Source organism: Diprion similis, chromosome 6 (genome assembly GCF_021155765.1).
Source record: "Diprion similis isolate iyDipSimi1 chromosome 6, iyDipSimi1.1, whole genome shotgun sequence".
Lineage (NCBI taxonomy): Eukaryota > Metazoa > Arthropoda > Insecta > Hymenoptera > Diprionidae > Diprion > Diprion similis.
In genome coordinates, this window is record NC_060110.1 from 16262035 (window position 1) to 16282141 (window position 20107).

Genomic DNA, 20107 nt, shown 5'->3' on the forward strand with positions numbered 1-20107 from the left:
TGGTTCTTCTTGTAGATCTGGACATGTTCTGATTTCAGATAGTGCATTAAAAATTTCTGTAATCCTGTATTTACAGTGATTACCATGCATTCTTCGATGATTTTTAGAATGATGCATTCGTTCGGGTGATAAGTAAATATAATTGATAAAAAGTCGGGTGTAGAGTCAGGAACTAAACACTCAGTATAGGCGATAGAACGATCTGGAATCAGAACAAAAACAGAGTAAATAACACACGAATTCGCAATTGATACATGTATCTGAGAATCGAAGAGTGGGACAATATAATTGGATTTGTCTTTCACTCGTGTTAAAGCAAATTCATCTTACAATCTCTTTGATACGCACTATACGTGCGGTATTTGTCAGACTGAGGTCTACCAAAAGTATCATACACCTGCAGAATCAGTTGAAACACAAAAGCGGATTCATATAAGTGCGAATCATCCAGTTTGCAAGTATAAGACATGGTACAGAATCTAGAATAAGTCTAGAAAAACGTCGAACCTTGTCTTTAGCTTCATCACAAGCTGTAATCAATGAAGAGTCGTGTACGAGCATGCAGTTTGTCTTTAAGTCGCTACCGTTCTTCAATACAAGTGATGTATCCACTACAATTACGCAAATATTTATGACATATTATAACAAATAAAATTGCAACAGATGCCTAGTTTTTTAATCTTCATATGTCTTACTAGTGTAGATGATACATGATATAAGAAGAGATTATTTAAACATGAGCATACGTACGTATCAAGTATGCTATGTAGTCGAAGTGATACACTCATAATCGTGATAGCTTTCCCCGATACAATTGAACGAAGAAAGAACGTCGCTGACCAATATTCTCTGCTCAATGTACGCGCCCGCGTAAACGACCAGCATATTCAACGAACCGTTTATTTCTCTACCTTTTTCCTATTGTCTTTCATTTCTCTTGCTATCTCGTCAACTCTATCGTTCCACCATCGGAAAAGCCAAAGAAAATTTAGCTTTTGCACGTCAATCGTTCATTTGGGTAAAAATTGACCTTTACTACGTATCATTGACAAATTATGATTTAGGTATTATTACGAATCCGATTGACACGTGCTTGAATGAAAAGATAATATTCTAAGATGTGAGTAGAATGTTGTCCTGCGAGTAGTTGAATGCACAAAGTCCGGCGATAGCTAGTTTCAAGTGCATGCAAGTGACAAGGTAATTCATTTTGCTCCAGTCAAGGTGGACAGGTCGTGGATAGAATAGTGTATCGAATAAAAATTGATATCGTTACAATGTGATAGATCTGAAGTCAGACACGGCGTGTGTGTTCGTTATTAATTTTTTTTCATTTAATTTCTTGCACAAAATGGAATCCGGTGAAAAATGACGTCATACTCACAATTCGCAGCACCTTCACGCTTTCTGATTTCCTCGCTAATTAAAAACTACTTATGCATATATACATGAGATAATTTACCAACGGTGTACAAAATATTTTATTCCTGCATTTACCAAAAATAGACGATGCGAGTGATAATAAATTCAAGATTGAAATAACGAGTGAAATTGTAACGCAAACATTTTTATTCGACGATTTTCAACGATACACACAAAATCAAAGACGGGAAAACAAGTGTCAAAAGAACATGGTCTGCAGGGCTATTCCAAAACGAAAAAAATAAACATATTCCGTCGACAAAAGTCAGCGAAAAATTTGTGAACGCAGTCGATGTAGAACTTGATCGATATCGCCATAAGCCCGACTCAACTTCTCTAGCCGAGCGATCCGAAGGCAGGCTGCGGCTGTAGTCGGCTCCACGAGTGGTGATCAATTGAAGCGAAATGGCGACAGGAATTTCAAATTCATATTCAAAACCACATATTCAAAACCAGTCAGCCAAGTACGAGGGAGGGTTTAAGGATCTTCGAGGCGGGTAGAGGACAGGCGAGGCTTAAGATGGATCAATTCTAAAACTTGACGGCGAGCGTCGCCACGATGGAAGTCGCGAGGCCTAGCATCATTGTCACGGCATCAGCCGAAATATCTGTAGCTGCGCCCGCCTGTGGAAGCGATAAAAAGATCTCTTATTCAATTCATCGATATTCTTTGTCGGAACTTGTGACTTTGGCGTGGTAGAAACACACGTACCGCCGCTGCGGCATCGTCCTGTCGTTCGACTCTTCGAAGGCTAGGAGCATCGCCCTCCTCGACAGTCGACGTCAGACCAGGGACTCGTGGCAAAGCAGGCAAGGTCTGATCATGGCGGCGAACTCTGCATCCGGCACCTTGGCAACCTCCGGTTACAGCGCTCTTAATGGCTCCAGGAAGATCCCATACCGAACGGGCTTCGAGAAGCGATTTTGCACCCGGTCCGCTGGCGTAGAATGGAACAGGCTTCTTATCGGCGGAGCAGATTCCTGCTACGACCAACAGTGTGTCCTTCGGGGAGGTCTGGAAAATTATTGCAATGCCAATGTAGAAGAGTGAGTCAAAAACTTAGTGGTGTCGGCGGTTACCTCGCGAGTTAGCAGCTCGACGGTTGATGAGAGATCGTTTCCAGGAGCAGCGGCGACCAGCATGTAACCCTTCTCGTTTGAGGCTGACTTCAGTTCCTTGATTGTGTCACTGACCAAGTCGACGAGGTTTGACTGCAGAGGAGATGGTCGACGCGGAGGGAACTCATCTTCTTGGGCGCCAAGGTTACCGCCGAGAGAGTCAAGGAGGCTCCTGAAGAAGGCCAGACGAATCCTGGAGAACATGTCGAAGACGTCCCACATTCCATCGGCGGCTCCTGAAATTAGCGAGATGTGAGACACTGGTTCACATTATCTTTTGCGTTCTGCCTTCTAGCGTGAAATGTGCGGCTTTACCCTCGGGCTTGGACGAAGCTGATGTCGGAAGTGTTCCAGGCTGCCTGTCGAGATCGATTAGACGCCATACGTCGTGCAGCTCGGGTCTCGAGTGTCGGGCATCTCGTTTCACGTTGTTCTCATCGGCCTCGTTCATCTCCTTGGCAATACCTGAGGGACCGTCATAGCCGAGGGCTGCGGGGATGGAGAAGTTTGTCGCTGAGACGGCTCCGGTTGTCATCACCTTGGCGTGTCGAGCCCAGGAAAGCAGAGCTCCAATGTTGGCTCGCAGGAAGTGCTCGCACTCGCAGTCCTTGTCTTTCCTAAGCAGCGCCATCGGGTCGTCTTGACGGTTGTACTTTAAGGGAATGTTGTCGTTGTTGCGACAGCTCTGTAAAGTAGGTTATTTGCCATTTTATGTATAATAAAAATGATTACCAGAACTGAAGAGGAGTTTTCAATTATTAATTTATAATTAGACATCCATGAGCTCCGTCAACGATTCGTAACGTTACCTGCAGCAGTCCTTGAACGGGGAAGTCATGCTTGCTTCCGAAAGTGTTCCACAGTTCCTCTTTGTTCTGGCTGGTTTCGTCTATCAGTAGTAGCACAACGTTGCGCGGAAGATCGGCATCCTTCCCGGCGTTTTCCTCGAAAAGGCCGTTCAGAGCGTCCTTTGGTTCCTTCAGCGATTTGGTACCGCGACTGGCGCTGTCCGATGAAATGATTACAGCCTCGGACCGCTTCTCCCTGGACGGATCCTCAGCGGCCGACTCGTCAACGTGTTTTGCAGACTTCTTCGTGTCCGAAGCCTGCAGGATTTTGTTCATTCCGGTCACTTGCATCTTGCCATTCAACATCTGGTCCACTGATGTCCTTTGTTCGGCGTCCAAGCTTGGCGCTGTGTCCCATGCTGCTGCGGCTGAAGAAAATGGAGAAAACAATTGTCAGTGACAATTCACCCAGAAATAGAATTTTTTATTGAAGCCTCTATGGCTGGTTCAATTATTTTCCAATTTCTGTTTTATTCAATTTACTTCACTTCTTCGTATTTTGTGTTTCGAAAAATTATTCATACCTGATCGGTCTACGACGAAGGCGTAACCAGAGTTGGCAGCAATCGCCACCATCAGTCCAAACACGAGCAATGATTTGAACATTGTAAAGCTGGAGAGAGAATAGATTCGTGTTACTTCGAGGTACGTGTCGCTAAATCTTTTCGGTAGATAAAAATTTGTCAAGACAATAGAGTCGTGTTTCAAATAGCAACTAACCGCTGTTCTTTTGTTAAAAAAAACAATTGCACACCCCAGCATATGTTATCGGTTTAATATTATATACACAGTGTCTGTTATTTTATTAGGTAAATTATATGCTGTGAAAATGATTTTTTCAATGCATTGATACCAGTGGAACTCTGTGTTTCGCAAATAACTCGTTGTAACGAGGAATTAAATTTTACTCGTCGTTACAGAGTTTCAATATTTTTTTTTATACAAATTATTTGGCCGAAATTAAAATTGAAACAATAAAAAGTTTTATCTGAGCGGAAAATTTACGCATAATGGATTTGGATTTCACCGAATTATTTGTAAACAATTATAACTAGTCCGAAGAGTAAACTCGTACGTAATTGGGAGTGGAATTACACGTAATCATCTTTCAGCGTGGAATAACAAATGTCCACCGAATTGTACGGATACTTATTTGCGTTAAAGAATAACAAGTTGGCCGTTCTGCTATATATGTGGGAATATTTGTTTGCTCGTGAGTAATGTAATGGAAGTAGAGTATTTACCGATCGTTTATAGACTTTTGCAGCTGTTTAATTCAAGTTTCTTTCCACACTTCCTTTCCTTCTTCTTCTCACACGCCAGAAAATTCAATCTAAGATAAATCTATTTGCACGTCCGTATAATGGCACCTACGAAACGCTACTGAACAATCGTCCAAAATCAAACACCTCGAGTTTCCTGGACGACGAACAATTGCAACAATATACAAGTCGATTTTTTTCTCCCGACGTTTGCAACGCCTTCTCAGGTGGAGTCGCGATCAAACCTCGGATCCAACCTGCATAATTCAAGAGGCTTTGAGCCACCTCTGAGCTTGAATCTCTCAAGACGGTTCTACAAATAGATTGGGCCCATTTTAAGACCCTCCTTTACGGATTCACGATATTCGAATCAACCTGTCACCGGGATCATTTACAATCGATATTTTCGACTCTGAGATTCGTACCATCAAATTTTGCGGAGTATCCAAAATACGTTTTTATCGTTTTTATACGCATCTGTTTCGCACATTATTTTATTGTTAAAAACGCTTTCTATTACTTATGCAATTTCCACGTGGCCAAGACTATAGTATGCCGTTTATATCAAGTGATAGATCGATTAAAAAAGAATTCCAAGGTGCTGGTTACCTACACATTAATGGTACATGACGACACTGGCACGAGCACCATCGTCAGTACCCGAAACAGCGCCGTTGACGTCGTCCTTAATACGTATAATAGCGTTAGAGTTAATGCCTGTAAATAATGAAACAGTCTTGTCTAGGAATGCTTGGAGGACAAACTGTAAGGCTTTGCCTTACACACTACCTACATCGTTTTAAGTCGTGGGACTGTTCAATGGGTCAGTGCAGACACAGACGCGTAGAACGGATATGTAAAAATCAGGGGTCCCAACATTGACATCGAGTCCTTTAGTTCAAATTAATGAGTCATGTGCACGCTAGAATCCTCATTATGGTATCACTACAGCCCAAAAAACTGAACGTGACATTAAAAATTATCTTTCTTAGCACACTGCACGGTACATGTGATCACGTCTTTACGATTTATAGATCATCGCAGATCGGCTCACATAGATGTAGACATTCCGTCTACACCAGTCACGTGACCACGTATAGCCGAATTTCGTTCGCCTATTTATCGTTCGAGATATTTGTCCTAATCTAAGACGGGTTATTATTGCTATATAATAATGTCGTTACAAGCCTTGTTTTGACAGTGGAAAACAAGTTTTGGATATTATGATAATTTCGAACGGCGGAGATTTGCAAATGGCTTCTGGTACTAATAGTCACGAATGTTGTTTTGTCACCGAAATACAAGTTTTGAGTATTAGTTACACATAAGGAGGAGTGAAGAAGGAAATTCGTAAATAGTTTTTTGTGCTGATATTTACGACCGACGTTGAGCAGACGTGGTTGAGGTGGCTTTTGAACTGTCATTCTGGCAAATTGAATGGGACCTTTTCCACTTCAGGGATGTAAGGTGGTTTGAATTTTATGTCATTGGAGTACACGGAGGTATATATTTACATTAGTGATCCCAGGGTAATGTCTCCAGTGGGTGACCCGGTAATATAACTACCCATTAGTATAAATGGTGAGTAGTTATAAATTCTGTTAGTAGTTCAAATGTAGGGCACAGTTAATTTGACTTTCATACGATAGGCTATCCTCGCCAATCCCGAACTCAACATTAAATTGGGTTGAATTTAATATTCTTTGACTTGCGGGACTTGCCGAGTAGCTTGATAGCCGTAACGATCTGTTTAGTAATTCAGAATATACATACAGATCGAAACGAAACATTTATACCTACGTAGGATTATCATTTAGACGTGGTAGTGGAATATCGAAAAAAACAAGCCCTAATTCTATACATATCTTTTCGACTAGTTTAAAACTTTACACAGAATTTGCAGCAGAATTCGTGAAGAATGTGGTTTGAAAAAATTCAAGTTGAAAGCCAACAGAAATCTCCGTGACTAACTTGGAGCAAAACATTAAAATATGTTTTCGGACTGTAAACAGTGAGAATGATGAACGAAAATGATCGTGAGGTAGATACTGTGAAGAATAATCGCAGGAGTTGGTATAATCATGAACAATTAGCGCCGTAGAGAAGGACACTAACAACATGATATTTAGTTAATAAAAAAAGAGTATGGCGGTGAAACAACGAGGAGTGCATCAAGAACGCAGAAGCGGTTGCGCGCAAAGGTGAAGCTATCATTGGACCACGTTGGGCGTCTCCGAGGGACGGCGGATGTCCGCGACCCTCTTGACGCAAAGCGTTGCAACAGAGGCGGGCAAGCGTTTGCGCGCAATTCTCCGAGTCCACCTCGCGGTCACCTTGTTGTCATCTTACGACCTCCTTGTTCGCCAGCTGCCTCGTCGAGGGTTTATAGAGTACCTGCACGGTCCGCACGGTTTATCGCTTTTCATTTCTCTCGCGTGGTTTTGGATTAGTACACACAGGCCTCAAGGTAAGAGTTTTTATTACAGAACAGAGTTTGCCGGATTCTTTCGCATTCACGTTCAAGTTCGAATCATTTCAATTTATACACCAGCACCACGACGCGGACGAAACCAGAGCACCTATGTCCAGACGAATGCCGTTGATACGAAACTGTTACCCTCTTCAAGTTCGAGCTGCACTTTCAATATACCGAATTGAAAAATCAACTTGGCTAATGCATAAAAATTCCCCAGGGAAACTATAGAATACGCCATTTTGTACTCACAGGAATTTAATAGAATTACTGCCCGGTAAGAATCGGCAGAGAATGAATACGCTGTTAATTGCACATTGCATACGGAATGAAAGGAAGAATGCAGAATTTGTAACTCAGAATGAGGCAGAATTCAGAGTTGAATTTCATGCAAAAGAAATTTAGCGAAAAATATCATCACGCTCAAAGTATACCTTCTTAATTAATGCACTGAATAAATGTGAAACAGGGCGAATCGAGCACTCAATTATATAATTTTCTTGCCAGTATTTGTCGCTAGGATTCAGAATTCATGACGAAGACTGCGTGAATTTTTTGCTATTCTAGCGATTTATGAGATCACATTTCATCTGACATTTTGTATTTTATTGTAAATTCAAATTCGTATGAAATATTCACCGCTTGCTACGTTGTAAGTGTGTCTAATTACAGCCTCCTATATCGATCGGATTTTATTTTCCACACGAGCAATTTTTATAAGCATAATTTCACTGGATGAAAAATTTGCGTTATGATTTTCCTGCCTGATAGAATTGCATCTGTTATTTATATTTCGTGGTGCTTCATAAGTCTTTTACGAAAATTCTTAGTTTTGGAACTTTTTGAAATTCGATCACGTCCGTGATCAGAATCGGATCTAATTTTGGTTTTGCAAATTTTCCTGGTAGTCCACTATTTAACTAGATCCGCGTACGAACCTAAGCACAAGAAAAATAGAAATGTGAAGTTTAATACTGTAGAAATAATTCGTTTAAGGTTTGACGATATGCTGGAATATGACGACGTAATGCTATTCATTTCGCGTTCAGCTTGCACACCTGGCATGTTATGCCACATCATTTAGCAGAAGCCAGGCGTCATGTAGAAGATATTAAATAACTATTCGTTGACTAATTTTTTATGCAGATGATGAAATACAAACAGCAAGGTCTCGTGGCAGACCTGATGCCGAATATTCGGATCATGCAGTTCACTGGCCATTTCTTCTTTCAATATTACAACGACGCGGGAGGAAGCAATATAAAGTTGTTTCATAAAATCTACTGCTTCGTAAGCCACTGTACTCGGTTTTATTCTCAGATTGATTATCAGAATCACAAAAGACAGAACTATAGAATAAATACGCGATCAGTCAAGACCGCCGATGCAATAATATAATTACGTATGTCTGATTAAATATTACGAGCTAAACTAACGTCGATAACATGTAAATCGGTGAAAAAAATATGCTCTTTATGCTACCTCGGTATTTTACGGCTTTTTTTATCTAATAAAACGACCTTTTGCAGGCTCACCTTGGCTTGATCCTCCTACAGTTTTCTTTATGCGGTTTGAACCTCTTCTTTGAAAGAGATGACGTTGACGACATGACCGCAAACACCATAACGCTCCTCTTCTTCGCGCATAGCTTAACAAAGCTGATATACGCCGCCGTGAGGAGTAAAATGTTTTATCGGACGTTGGGAGTTTGGAACAATCCGAACAGCCACCCTTTGTTTGCCGAAAGTAACGCTCGATACCATGCCATCGCACTATCGAAAAATAGACGTCTTTTAACTTGCGTAATAGCCGCAACCCTGATTTCGGTTCTCGCGTGGACCGGTCTCACCTTCATGGGTGATTCCGTGAAGACAATCGTCGACAAGGAAACGAACGAGACAACGACCATCGAGGTAACGCACCCTCGCTAATAACCTTCGCCTTTCGATCGACAAATCGAAAGGGAGAAAAAAAAAGGAAGGGAGGCTGTCGTCCGAAAGTTTTAGGAAACAGGTACCGTATGAACTTGGAAAACTTTGTAGATACCAAGGCTGATGCTGCGGTCCTGGTACCCTTACGACGCCAGCCACGGCATGGCTCACGTCGCCACATTGATATATCAATTCTACTGGATCCTGGTTTGTCTGATGGACGCCAACATGATGGACGTGCTCCTTTGCTCTTGGCTACTTTTTGCCTGCGAGCAGATCCAGCACCTGAAGCAAATAATGAAGCCGCTGATAGAGCTGAGTGCAACGTTGGACACGGTTGTTCCGCACAGTAACGATTTATTCAAAGTAAGCTGAATCTATTCGTATCTATACGTCTGCGTTATTCGGTGACAAGCTTTTGACTCCGCTCAAGTTGATATACTCGACACGCTTCGAAGTGGTTAATTTTTTCCCATCACTCCGCAGGCTGGAAGTACCGACCACTTGAGAGACAATCAACCCCCGCCGCCATCCGAAAACGACGTACTGGACATGGATTTGAGAGGGATTTACAGCAACAGACAAGATTTCACGGCCACGTTCAGATCCACGACAGGCCTCGGTTTCAGTGGTGGAGTCGGCCCGAACGGGCTGACCAAGAAGCAAGAAATATTGGTCAGAAGTGCGATCAAGTACTGGGTTGAAAGGCACAAGCATGTCGTGAGGTGAGCCTATGTTATTCTGCATTCAATTTTTGGCGACAGATTATTAGAGCCGGAAAAAATGCACCATCAATTGTAAAGTGGATCGAGGTAAGGATTAGCCAATTCGCAGTCGAAATTTTGCGATAAGAAAAACTTGGGGTGACCGAGAAATAGATTCCAGATATCCACGCTCTGAATAGTCGTTGAAAGAGGGTAGGAAATCCATACGCAGGTAATTTACGGAGGGGAGATTCGTCCGGTGCATCATTCATGACAAACACGTCGATAGCCAAGGAGAAGTAACTTTAATTTTCTAGTCGGTATGTGTAACCGCTTTTACATGACGACTGCTCACAATAAAAACCGTAAGCTATGGTTCATTTATCCAACGAATGTTGTCCCGATTTTTTACAGCTCTATCAAGGAGATTCTGCAACAGAAAGATCCCTTTTCATTTTAGAAAAGTGAAAAATCGGTTCACATGGGCAGTTCAATTTTATGCTTTCGAATAACGTACGGTCAGTTTTCTCTGTTTTTGTCATGTTTACTGAAATTTGTGACCTGTGGCCATGTGAACGTAGGTCAGATTCTTACTCGTAAAAGTCAGTGCACGATTCGGCGGCAGTGTGAGGTTACGTGACTATGTCATGTGCAATTATTGCAAGTCACGGTCTTTGAAAGTAACATCACTGTACATGTGGTGTCTGGTATTATGGCCACAGGCTGCCAAAATGGAGAGTAATGGGTAAAAGAGGAGCCGCAGCTGACGTGTGTACACAGCACAGTGGATAGAACATGTTTTAGTCTTTATTTAAAAGAAATCTCACTGTTTGATGTTGAAACTTACGCTACAACATGATGCGAGACTTTCTCAATGACTGCTGTTGAATGCTCATATGCTCAGTTGCTTTGACTGTGGAAATAAAAGAGAAATTCATATGCCCGACATAAGCACTTGAGCAAACAAAGTTTGATTTTTTTTCTTTCAGACTGATTTTAGAATCGCATGATACAATCCAAGCACGAACTGTTTGACATCCACTTTACGTCACCTTTGGACGAAGCGATAAAAAAGAGCTAGAAAAAAGAAAGATATTGAAGAAAATCGTTGCAAATGTTTCGTCAATTAATTTATGAAAGAGAAAAAGCAATAATCACTCACCCTGGTCAAAGTAGGTCAAAGTCTTTCCAATATGTGAGATGCAAATGCCTTGAATAGCTGAGCGGCGAAATTCATATTTGATCGCCACTCGCTATTCGACTGCATATTTAATAAAACACTTTGAACCTACTCGAAAACATTTCGTCTGGAGTCTTGAAATTTTTAGTAAGGGTTTGAAACTCGATCGGTAATGATTAAATTATGGCTTTTCTCAGATGCTGGGTAAATCCAGCATGGTAAATATTATACAACGGTTCTAGGTCCGACAAAGTCATACATCTTCTCAAAAAATGAAGCAAATTTTATGGTATGCATTTGTATACCTATGTGCTACTAGCGCGATACCAATGTGTTTGTGATATGGGGCACAACTGTATCCTCTTTCCATTATTCGCCAATTTTTCTTGCACCCTTATTGCACTCCATCCCTGTCCAGCCTCGTCGCACAATTCCATTTCGAACTATACATATACAGATCTATATATACGACAGAGAAACAACCAGACGTCTGTCAGAACTCCCACAGTGGTCAAGTATTAATCGCAAGAGCGAATGTGAGCGAGATATTGACCGCTGGTGTGGCGAGTCGGTGTGTGGTGTTCAATTTGTGGGGTGTGGAGAACGTATGCGACCACACGACGGTCGTGAAGGGATGGGGGAAGAAGGGATGACAGCAGTCGATGACAGAACCCACGTATAATATGAAGAAAAAACGTCGGGAGCAAGGGCGGAACGGTCGATCCCGGGACGATCATACGTTCACTTCAGAGCGTGTACAGAAATTCCTTTTCCTTTTATCCGACCGTACGTGGCTCAAAGAAGCAAAGCAAATGCTATTTTGACAGCCTAATCTTCTTTCACAGACTTCAAAGGGCTTTGCTTTACATTTCCGGATTGCGAAAGGAAAACATGTGCCTGATTTTATATCAGACCCTTCGAATCTGCTGTATTTACACAGTAAAAAAAAAGAATATCGTGTGTAATGGCACATAAATACCTTTCGGAAGCCAAGCAAAGCGAATTATTATCGACACTAGACAGAAGCTGGCGTCTCTGACGATGATGCGACAGTCTTTGTACAATTCAATTAAACTCACCGGATGCTGGACTTTGACGCGGTGATTTTCGTTTCTTCGTCTTGTCAGGTCGAATTTTGCCTCCCCCGAGATGAGGTTTGATTTCCATGAGGTAATCCCCTCCCTCCCTCCCCTCACCCCATCATCTGCCTAAAAAAAACCGACGAATTGGATCATCATATTTCTGACGTGAACGGGTTTCGTGACCGAGATAACAATATCGAAGTCAACCCCGAGGCCACGAAAGAAAACGTAATAAATTTCTTTGAGGCGGGACTGGAAAATCGTCTCGGTATCCACCCAGACGTTCACTCCCCATGAATTTAAACCACTCGTGCGTAAAGTAATGGCACACGTTTATTTAATCGAGCCATCCTTTTGTTCTGTTATTTTTTTACCTCAAAGTTGCGGGGCTTTTACCTTTTACGAATCGGGGGAAATGCTTAAAAGGCGACTTCGCGTCGCGGTGAACTACCACATGTTGTAGAATGGTAAAGACACGCCTTCCTCGCTCTACAAGCTTGCGATAGCACGCTGGAAGAGCTGTGCTTGAAATATTCAAGCAAAACGACAATAGCAACCAAGTTATCTTAGGGGCGGTTAGGCCACGACGTCGTCTCTCAAGTGGGTGGTACCAGGACTCTGGTAGCTTCTTCGCCTACATTAACGGCATCGTCCTGTGGTGTGATCTTTCTCAGAAATTACAATAACATGATCCAGCGAGCTATAACGCAAACACACGTTCATCAATTTGTATACATTTTGTAATGATGGAGCGGATTTCTAAATTTTCACCCACCCACGACTAAAAGAAAAATAAACCTTCAACGGTTATTCACGAATAATCCTGACGTATTTACGAAATGGAATCGAATAATTTATAGCACAAAGATGGTTCACGGTCTCGTATTATACATGTTGCACTATTGTTTTTCAGACTCGTAACAGCCGTCGGGGATACTTATGGGTTTGCCCTACTTATCCACATGTTGATAGCCACAATTACCCTCACTCTGCTCGCTTATCAAGCAACAAAGGTATTCTCACCCAACCAATCTGTAATACTGCGCCGTTACTTACGAATATAGAAATCCCAATGAAAGTACAAGAGCGTTAATTTGCCCAAAACAGATTTCTGGCTTTGATGTATATTCATTGGGTGTCATGGGTTACATCCTCTACAGTCTGGGACAAGTGTTTCTCTTCTGCATATTTGGAAACCGACTGATTGAAGAGGTAAGTCTCGTTAGACTCTTAATTGAAATGAGACAAATTAATAACCGTCCAATAGATTTTACTCCAGGGGAATATTTTGCTAATTACAGAGTTCATCGGTTATGGATGCCGCCTACTCCTGCCAGTGGTACGATGGATCTGAGGAGGCGAAGACGTTCGTTCAAATTGTTTGTCAGCAGTGTCAAAAGGCCATGACAATTTCCGGTGCCAAGTTCTTCACGGTTTCTTTGGACTTGTTCGCGTCGGTAAGTGACGATAAAAATGTACACTGTCGATGTGACTGTTTTCTACGTAATACTGAAAGTATTATTGGTGATCAAATAGTTGTTCCAACACTTGGTAGAATTGCAACTAGCTGGCCGTGAAAAATTCAAACTTTATGGTGTAAATAATAATGAAAATAGAGCGTAAAAAACATATTACTGGAATGTGAATTTAGGAAAATGAAAAATTTTAAGCAGCTGTGGACATTTCCAAACGTGGAAAAGGAGTTTCGACGATTTCGCGAAAAAATATTTCTTGAGGATGGATAAAATAATGTACAAGTAATACGAACAGTGTAAATAGCATACGGTTGAATGTGCTCGACGGGTCGACAGTCTCGTTTTGCAGATGATGGTCTAGAGGGAAATCTAGAACTTCCGGACGCCTTTTTATGCAGATAATCTGTCACACAGCACTGACTCTACAACATAAGACTGATATGATCTGGCGGTAAAAAGTGTCGAGCAGTTCTTTTTTTTTTTTTTTTTTTTTTTACCAGAAGTTAGATCTACTGTATATTGTACTCGTCCAGCATAAACTGTAGTATCACTTTTTTCTAAAGAATTATTAAGCGTCGCCACAGATCCATTTTATGTGCGCCATAAAAATGACTCGCTGAACTTGGTATCCACAGCTGAATGAGATGCGGCCATTATTTTCAATATTCCTCCAGTTCTTATTGTTAGATCAGAAATCCGTAAACAGCATTGTGTAGAAAGTATTATATTTGTGCCTACCCGGTAGTAGAAGTTCGAATACGACTCAGTCGACAATATTACAATATTTTCACAGATATTATTCTGATATCTGATGTAATATGCACTCGGTTTTACGCCACGGTGTAGCTCCTGCTTCGTGAAAACCACGCAGAAACACGCAGTACATTCTTGAAATTAACCATCGGCGGGTGTCAGGGTTAGCTTAGTATAATTACAACCGCGGTGTGATCATTTCATTAATGAAATTAATTATTCACAGGTTGTTGGGGCGGTGGTTACTTACTTCATGGTGCTGATGCAGCTCGGCTAAATCCGCGATCACCATCCGCCATAGAGCTAAAGTGAGTTCTCTTGCTCCCCTAATTCGCGGGGGGTTCATTCAATTGTGGTTTTTTTTTTCTTTAATTCTACTTGAGATTTCACTCTCACTTCGTGGTGCCTTATAAAGTTTAGTAACAGAAGGGAATACCAGTATTAAATTATTACTTGAATGGAAAAGCGTGATACGTATAAAATCTAAACTAAACTTTGGGCAGATAAAATGATCAGTTTTCAAGTTATTACATACGTTGGTGAATATCAACCGATATGCAATACTTGAATGAATTTTTCTGTCTCGATGCAAACTGTCGAGATTTTGAATGAACAGTTTGAAAATTGTTTAATCTTACTCGACAGTTGTGAGTCATAAATGAAAAATAAAATCAAGTTCTGATCGTTTATAATTGCAAGGTTTTGGGCATAAAAGAGAGAGAGAGAGAGAGAGAGAGGTCTATATTTTAGGGCTCAACGGGGAAACATTACGCTAAGCTTATATTTATACGTGAGAATTAATGTTATTGTAGTTTTAAAAATTTTATTCTCCTAACCAGCAATATAGTCTAGCAGTTTATTTCTCGTTCCTAACCATATTAAAAAATACAATTTTTTTGGAAAAACTTTCAACTGTGTATGTAAATACGTAAACATTATACCGAGTGCTACTGTGGGAATCTCTACGGGGTATTAAGCTTTTTCTTTAAATCCACATAATTTTGTTTCAAGGCGAAAGGCATCTTACTCTTGTCTACTTAACTCATGTCTACTTTACTCTTGTCTTATAGGCTTATATTTAGGTGAAATATTTTTTGAATTGTATTATGTTATAATTAGAATTTATCGGTAGACTTTAATTGAATCGTACACATGTGAATGTGATACGAAATGCCTTGACAAAGTAACGAAACACATAATAATTAAGAGAGAATTTGAAGATAGTAACGATGATACTTGCGTTACGGAACCATGTAAATGACTACAAAAATAAGTATACTCCTGAAAGGTTATCGGGAAATCAAAATTGGTAGTCAATAGTGTTTAAATAATTTTTGCACGCTAAGTTAACTGACCAAATAGTTACTGTCTTACCTACTATCAATTTATAAAATAATACGTGAATTATGATAACGTGAAAGTAAATCGTAACATTCTTCCTTTTTCCTCATCGTGAACCCCTTTGATTTATTACTATAAGTATTTTAAATAACTGTATGATTCGCGGACGTGCATTAGTGACCTAATTCTACAACGAAGACATAATTCCGAATTTTAACACGTTTCCACGTACCTATATACATTCTAAGATAGGTTTTCTTTTTCTGACCCAAAAAGTTAAGTACGTGTATTTATACTTCAAAATAATAATACCACGAGGCACCAAACTCTTACACTCTCGACTATATATCTCGGGAAAAAAGTCAATGCTTTGCAAGTGCAGCAGAATTCGATTAAAGATAATAATGTAACGGAATGTAACATAAATCTAAGCATTAGGATATAAAATATTTATAATTTACCAAGTAATATATATATATATATATATATATATATATATATATAAGTTAATAATACTTACAAGAGTCGTGTTAAGCAAGGGTGCTGCGTGCTGGCATGTTATATTAGCACGGCGAATAGAGCTGTTTGGTAATCCACGTGCTCTGAATTGTTATTGCAACGGCGTTCAAAAGTGTTGATTTAATGATTCAATTTCCCACACTCCCAGCTGTTCTTTCTATGTAAATCTATTCTATATATATTTATCTAATAAAACATTCAAACATTAAGTAGTACGAGTTTTCTGTTCCCTTTGCGTGCGCGGCAGGTATGCGTGTTTCGGGAACTTTTTCAAACAAATATTTCATCAGGCTCCTAGCAAGCCGCTTTTCCGCCGCATAGGTATAAAAACTATTGCACACACCGAATCCTGCCAAATATCGATTTCCAACTTCTCAAGCGAAGTGAAGTGCATTTTTATCAATCTTATGCAGGTCTCTGCGAACCGAATTTACACGAAATGAGGGGAAGTACAACGAGAGCCACCGAGGGACCCTCTAAAACAATTTCTAAGTCTTGAACAGTCGATTGCTAGGATTTGTAAATATACGAGGTCATCCCTCTTTATGGGAACCCTTGGAACATCAGGCGGGATTTCGCAAGGACCCGAGGGTAAACGGGGACGACTGTGGTCACATACATTTACACAAAATTCTAACCAGAGTTGCACGACTCTTGTTCGTCCTCCCAGATTTCTCTCCCGGAGCTGCAGTCGCGTGTTCGAAAATTTCTGATATTACGTCGAATTTATTTTACCTCGGAATAGGGGCTTCCGATTCGTTCGATCAATATTTGTAAGCCTTTAAAATATGTCGAGGATACGTCATAGATCGGTATACGAGAACGTTACACCGGGGTGTGCATTGATATTTGAATTTTTCACGTACAAATTGTACAACGATATTTTACCGCAGGTTTGCCTTTGTGAAATAGTATACGCCAACCACACCGATATCGGCTTCCTCGTGGAATTTATGAATATACAAAATAAACGCGTACAGGGGTACGTGACTGGAATGAAATATGTTCAAGCGATCCGAAAGAACTCCTGCAGGGTTGGCTATAAAATTTAGGTTGCTGTGAAATAGAAACGGCCATGGGAATAAATGTCGAAGCAAGGTTCAGGTGTCAGAAACAGTTAGGTCTGCACATTTCTCCAGCAATATTTGCCGAAGAAGCAATTGGTGGAAAATGGAAAGTAGAAAGTTTTTGGAACACTGCGAAATGGTAAATTGTCGCGGAGTGTAAAAAGTGGCTTTAAATGCTGGAAATGTTGTACAAACCGATAACTTGTATGGTAACCGAGATGTAACCTCGAGTCTGCAAGTCGATATACGGAGGATGAAACGTTGTTATAGGGTGCACTGCGATCTCTCGAGCATGTTATATCGAATTCCAATTTTACGGTCATTTTTACGGGCACGAAAGACAGTTTCAAGAATGTCGTTTTCATATCCATACAGATGGCTCCTATCCTTGGGTACCGAGAGATTTTTCATTTGATATAAGACGTCGGTGGAGGTATAGAGTATACGTGTATACGTATCGGCTGAAGCATCGCAATAAAGTTCAGTTTACAACCAGCAGGAATCGCATTCGAGCATACATGAATTGTCGCATCTGCAACGTCTGTCGTTGAATCTGTAACAGGTGAAGGTGCAAGGCCTTCGAAATTGAAAAAGCTTCAGTTCCCTGGTCGCGATACTACTGTGCACCAATAATGGCAATAACTACTGTACCTAGTCGCTGGAAGCTTCAATTGCAGTTCGGATGTCTTGCAGAACGGAATGTCGAGGGTGTATTTTTGGTTATAGATATAGCCAAGGGGCGATAGAATATTCACGGAGACGGGTTTGGGGGCCCGATATTCGGAAGCAAGCCGTTCGGGCTGTTGGCCAACGTACGATATGCGTTTTGAAGCGAATTTTGGCGCCCGGATAAATGCGCAGCCGCCACCCCAGCTTCCCTCGTTCCTTCTCGCCCCTTTCCCAGAGAGGGTCGCTTCGATCGGACCGAGGGAGGCAGTCAGCAGGGCTCTGACTCCTCGTGCCAGGCGATGCTGGATGCTACGCAACGAGCTTTTCCCAAAAAATATTTCCAGTTTATGACTGAAAACGCGGTCTCGGAGGTGTCGTTCAGTACACTGGGGTTGTGAGCGGTGCGCGAGTAAGACTTTTTTCTGAAAGACGAAGGAGAGGAGAGCAGGAGAGAAGAGGTGAAGGTATAGAATATAGAAGGAAAAAGGGAGAGAGAAGGATAGACGGAAGGATAAGGGGGAGAAGGGAGAGAGATAAAGACTTTGCAATTGGATCTCGGGACGAGAATACGACACGATGATTAGGAACTAAAATACAACGACGAAAGTTCGTGATCGGATGTGCTAACTCCAGTGCCAAATAATAGCCAAGTGATGAAACCATGATCCAGCAGTCAATTAGCGGGAGATAATCAGTTGAGCGATATAGTGAACGGAAGAAATATCGCACATATATGTTGTTCGTGTATAGTTATGTAATATAAACATAAACTTTCGCTATTTTCACAAGCAATGACGCAAGCAATACGGCCAGAAATTGCAGCCTGGAAATATAAAATTTCTTATGCACCTTAGATAGCACGTGTAAATATTATTAGAAGAGGGAAAAAGAAATTTCTAAGCCACATATTATAGCGACGCGTAAAGTACAAGTGTTGATTAATTTGACGTTATCCTGAAAGTGACCAATCTAATTATCATCGGTGTTTGCAATTGAAACCGGAATCCAATCGATGTTTGGAATCACAGTTCGGCGATAATTGGTAATAATTATAAATTGACAATTTAAAATAACGAGGGTGATATCTGGATGAAACACCTCCGTTTCAACCTGTTACGGTAACAAGCTAGTGATAAATTCAAGCAGTTATGACATTAAATAAAGCAGTAAACAGACTGAGTCAGCAATAAAATATTGCGAGAAAAATTAGCAAAACAGAAGCCAGCGAAGAAGAAAGAGAAGAAATAATACTATATCGGATATATCAACAAGAAAATTGCTCGCTCGACGCTAGTAGATAAGACACATCACACGGGAATGACTTTATTCAGCACACAACGATGCACTTTTAATCGATAGCCAATACCTCCTTGAACGGTAAAGGGGCCGGTTATAACTCGGGATAAAAACACCCTCAACGCCCGTAAGATACGATAGTTGAAATTAATCAATATCAATTTCTCATCATTGGTACAAAAACTGCAAGTGGCCGAAGGCGGCGCAGCCTTCCGCCACAAAAACAATGCCGTAAGTACAATAGTTTCACAGTAGCGTGGATTATGCTGCAGATTTTAATTCCGAATTTATTTTCAACAGGAAAGTTACACGCTGACCTTAATTGAAACATTTTTTTGCTCCGAATGGACAATTATTCAAGTCAACCTCCAGATTTCGTTCTTTTGGTTCGCTCGTTTCGTGCCTTGCAATTAAAAGCCAGATTTTTTTTTACGCCTTCAGTGTACACAGTAAACGTAAAAAAAATAAACGGAAAGGGTATATGTACAGTAACGTGAACCCGAGGCACGTACTAGTTTTCTACTCCACTAGAAACTCCGGGAGAGAGGATATTGGCTATATCCATCTATTTCAATCTAATTCTCCAACCGAACTTGACCCTTAAATTAGTATTAGCTGGTTAATTACACAAAATAATGTCCTTTCCCAGTTCTTCGCCCGTCTTCCGATATTCTTTTATTGACGAGGGTACTTTTAGTCTCACCAAGAGTGACAATTTTCTCCTGACGATTTGTGACTCTGATCAATATGTGACAATTCGCTCTTAGACGGAGTTCGTTTTCAAGAGGCAGATCCTGGTATAAGTTTTCAAGGTAATATAAGCCCGGCAAAATCTGTCACCCGAGTCATTCCAGGGGATTTTTCTTCTGCGGCCAAAAAGATTCCACACCGTTACCATCACATGGGTCGCCATATCAATCTAGGGAAATCGGCTGGTCGATGCCCCCACAAAAAATGCTGGATTAG

The 20107-nt window shown here is 40.9% G+C and overlaps 2 protein-coding genes across 3 annotated transcripts; one reads left to right on the plus strand and one right to left on the minus strand.

The window, feature by feature from the left end:
* Positions 1-1551: 1551 nt before the first annotated feature.
* Positions 1552-10659, minus strand: LOC124406434. The gene is made up of 7 exons (XM_046881838.1): positions 10607-10659; positions 3914-4002; positions 3351-3757; positions 2857-3226; positions 2503-2777; positions 2135-2437; positions 1552-2036 (listed from the first exon to the last, which is right to left on the minus strand). Exons 2-7 carry the CDS (start codon positions 3993-3995, stop codon positions 2010-2012), a joined length of 1464 nt encoding a protein of 487 aa, XP_046737794.1. The 5' UTR covers positions 3996-4002; positions 10607-10659; the 3' UTR covers positions 1552-2009.
* Positions 6936-14632, plus strand: LOC124406435 (odorant receptor coreceptor). 2 transcript variants are annotated; one of them, XM_046881840.1, is made up of 9 exons: positions 6936-7118; positions 8271-8414; positions 8654-9037; positions 9167-9421; positions 9542-9780; positions 12935-13034; positions 13129-13233; positions 13323-13478; positions 14476-14632. In XM_046881840.1, the coding sequence occupies exons 2-9, from the start codon at positions 8271-8273 to the stop codon at positions 14524-14526; spliced, it is 1434 nt and encodes a 477-aa protein (XP_046737796.1). In that variant the 5' UTR covers positions 6936-7118; the 3' UTR covers positions 14527-14632. The 2 variants fall into 2 exon arrangements, with proteins under 2 accessions (XP_046737796.1, XP_046737795.1); XM_046881839.1 differs by lacking the exon at positions 6936-7118 and having other exon boundaries at positions 8265-8414.
* The last annotated feature ends 5475 nt before the right edge of the window (positions 14633-20107 follow it).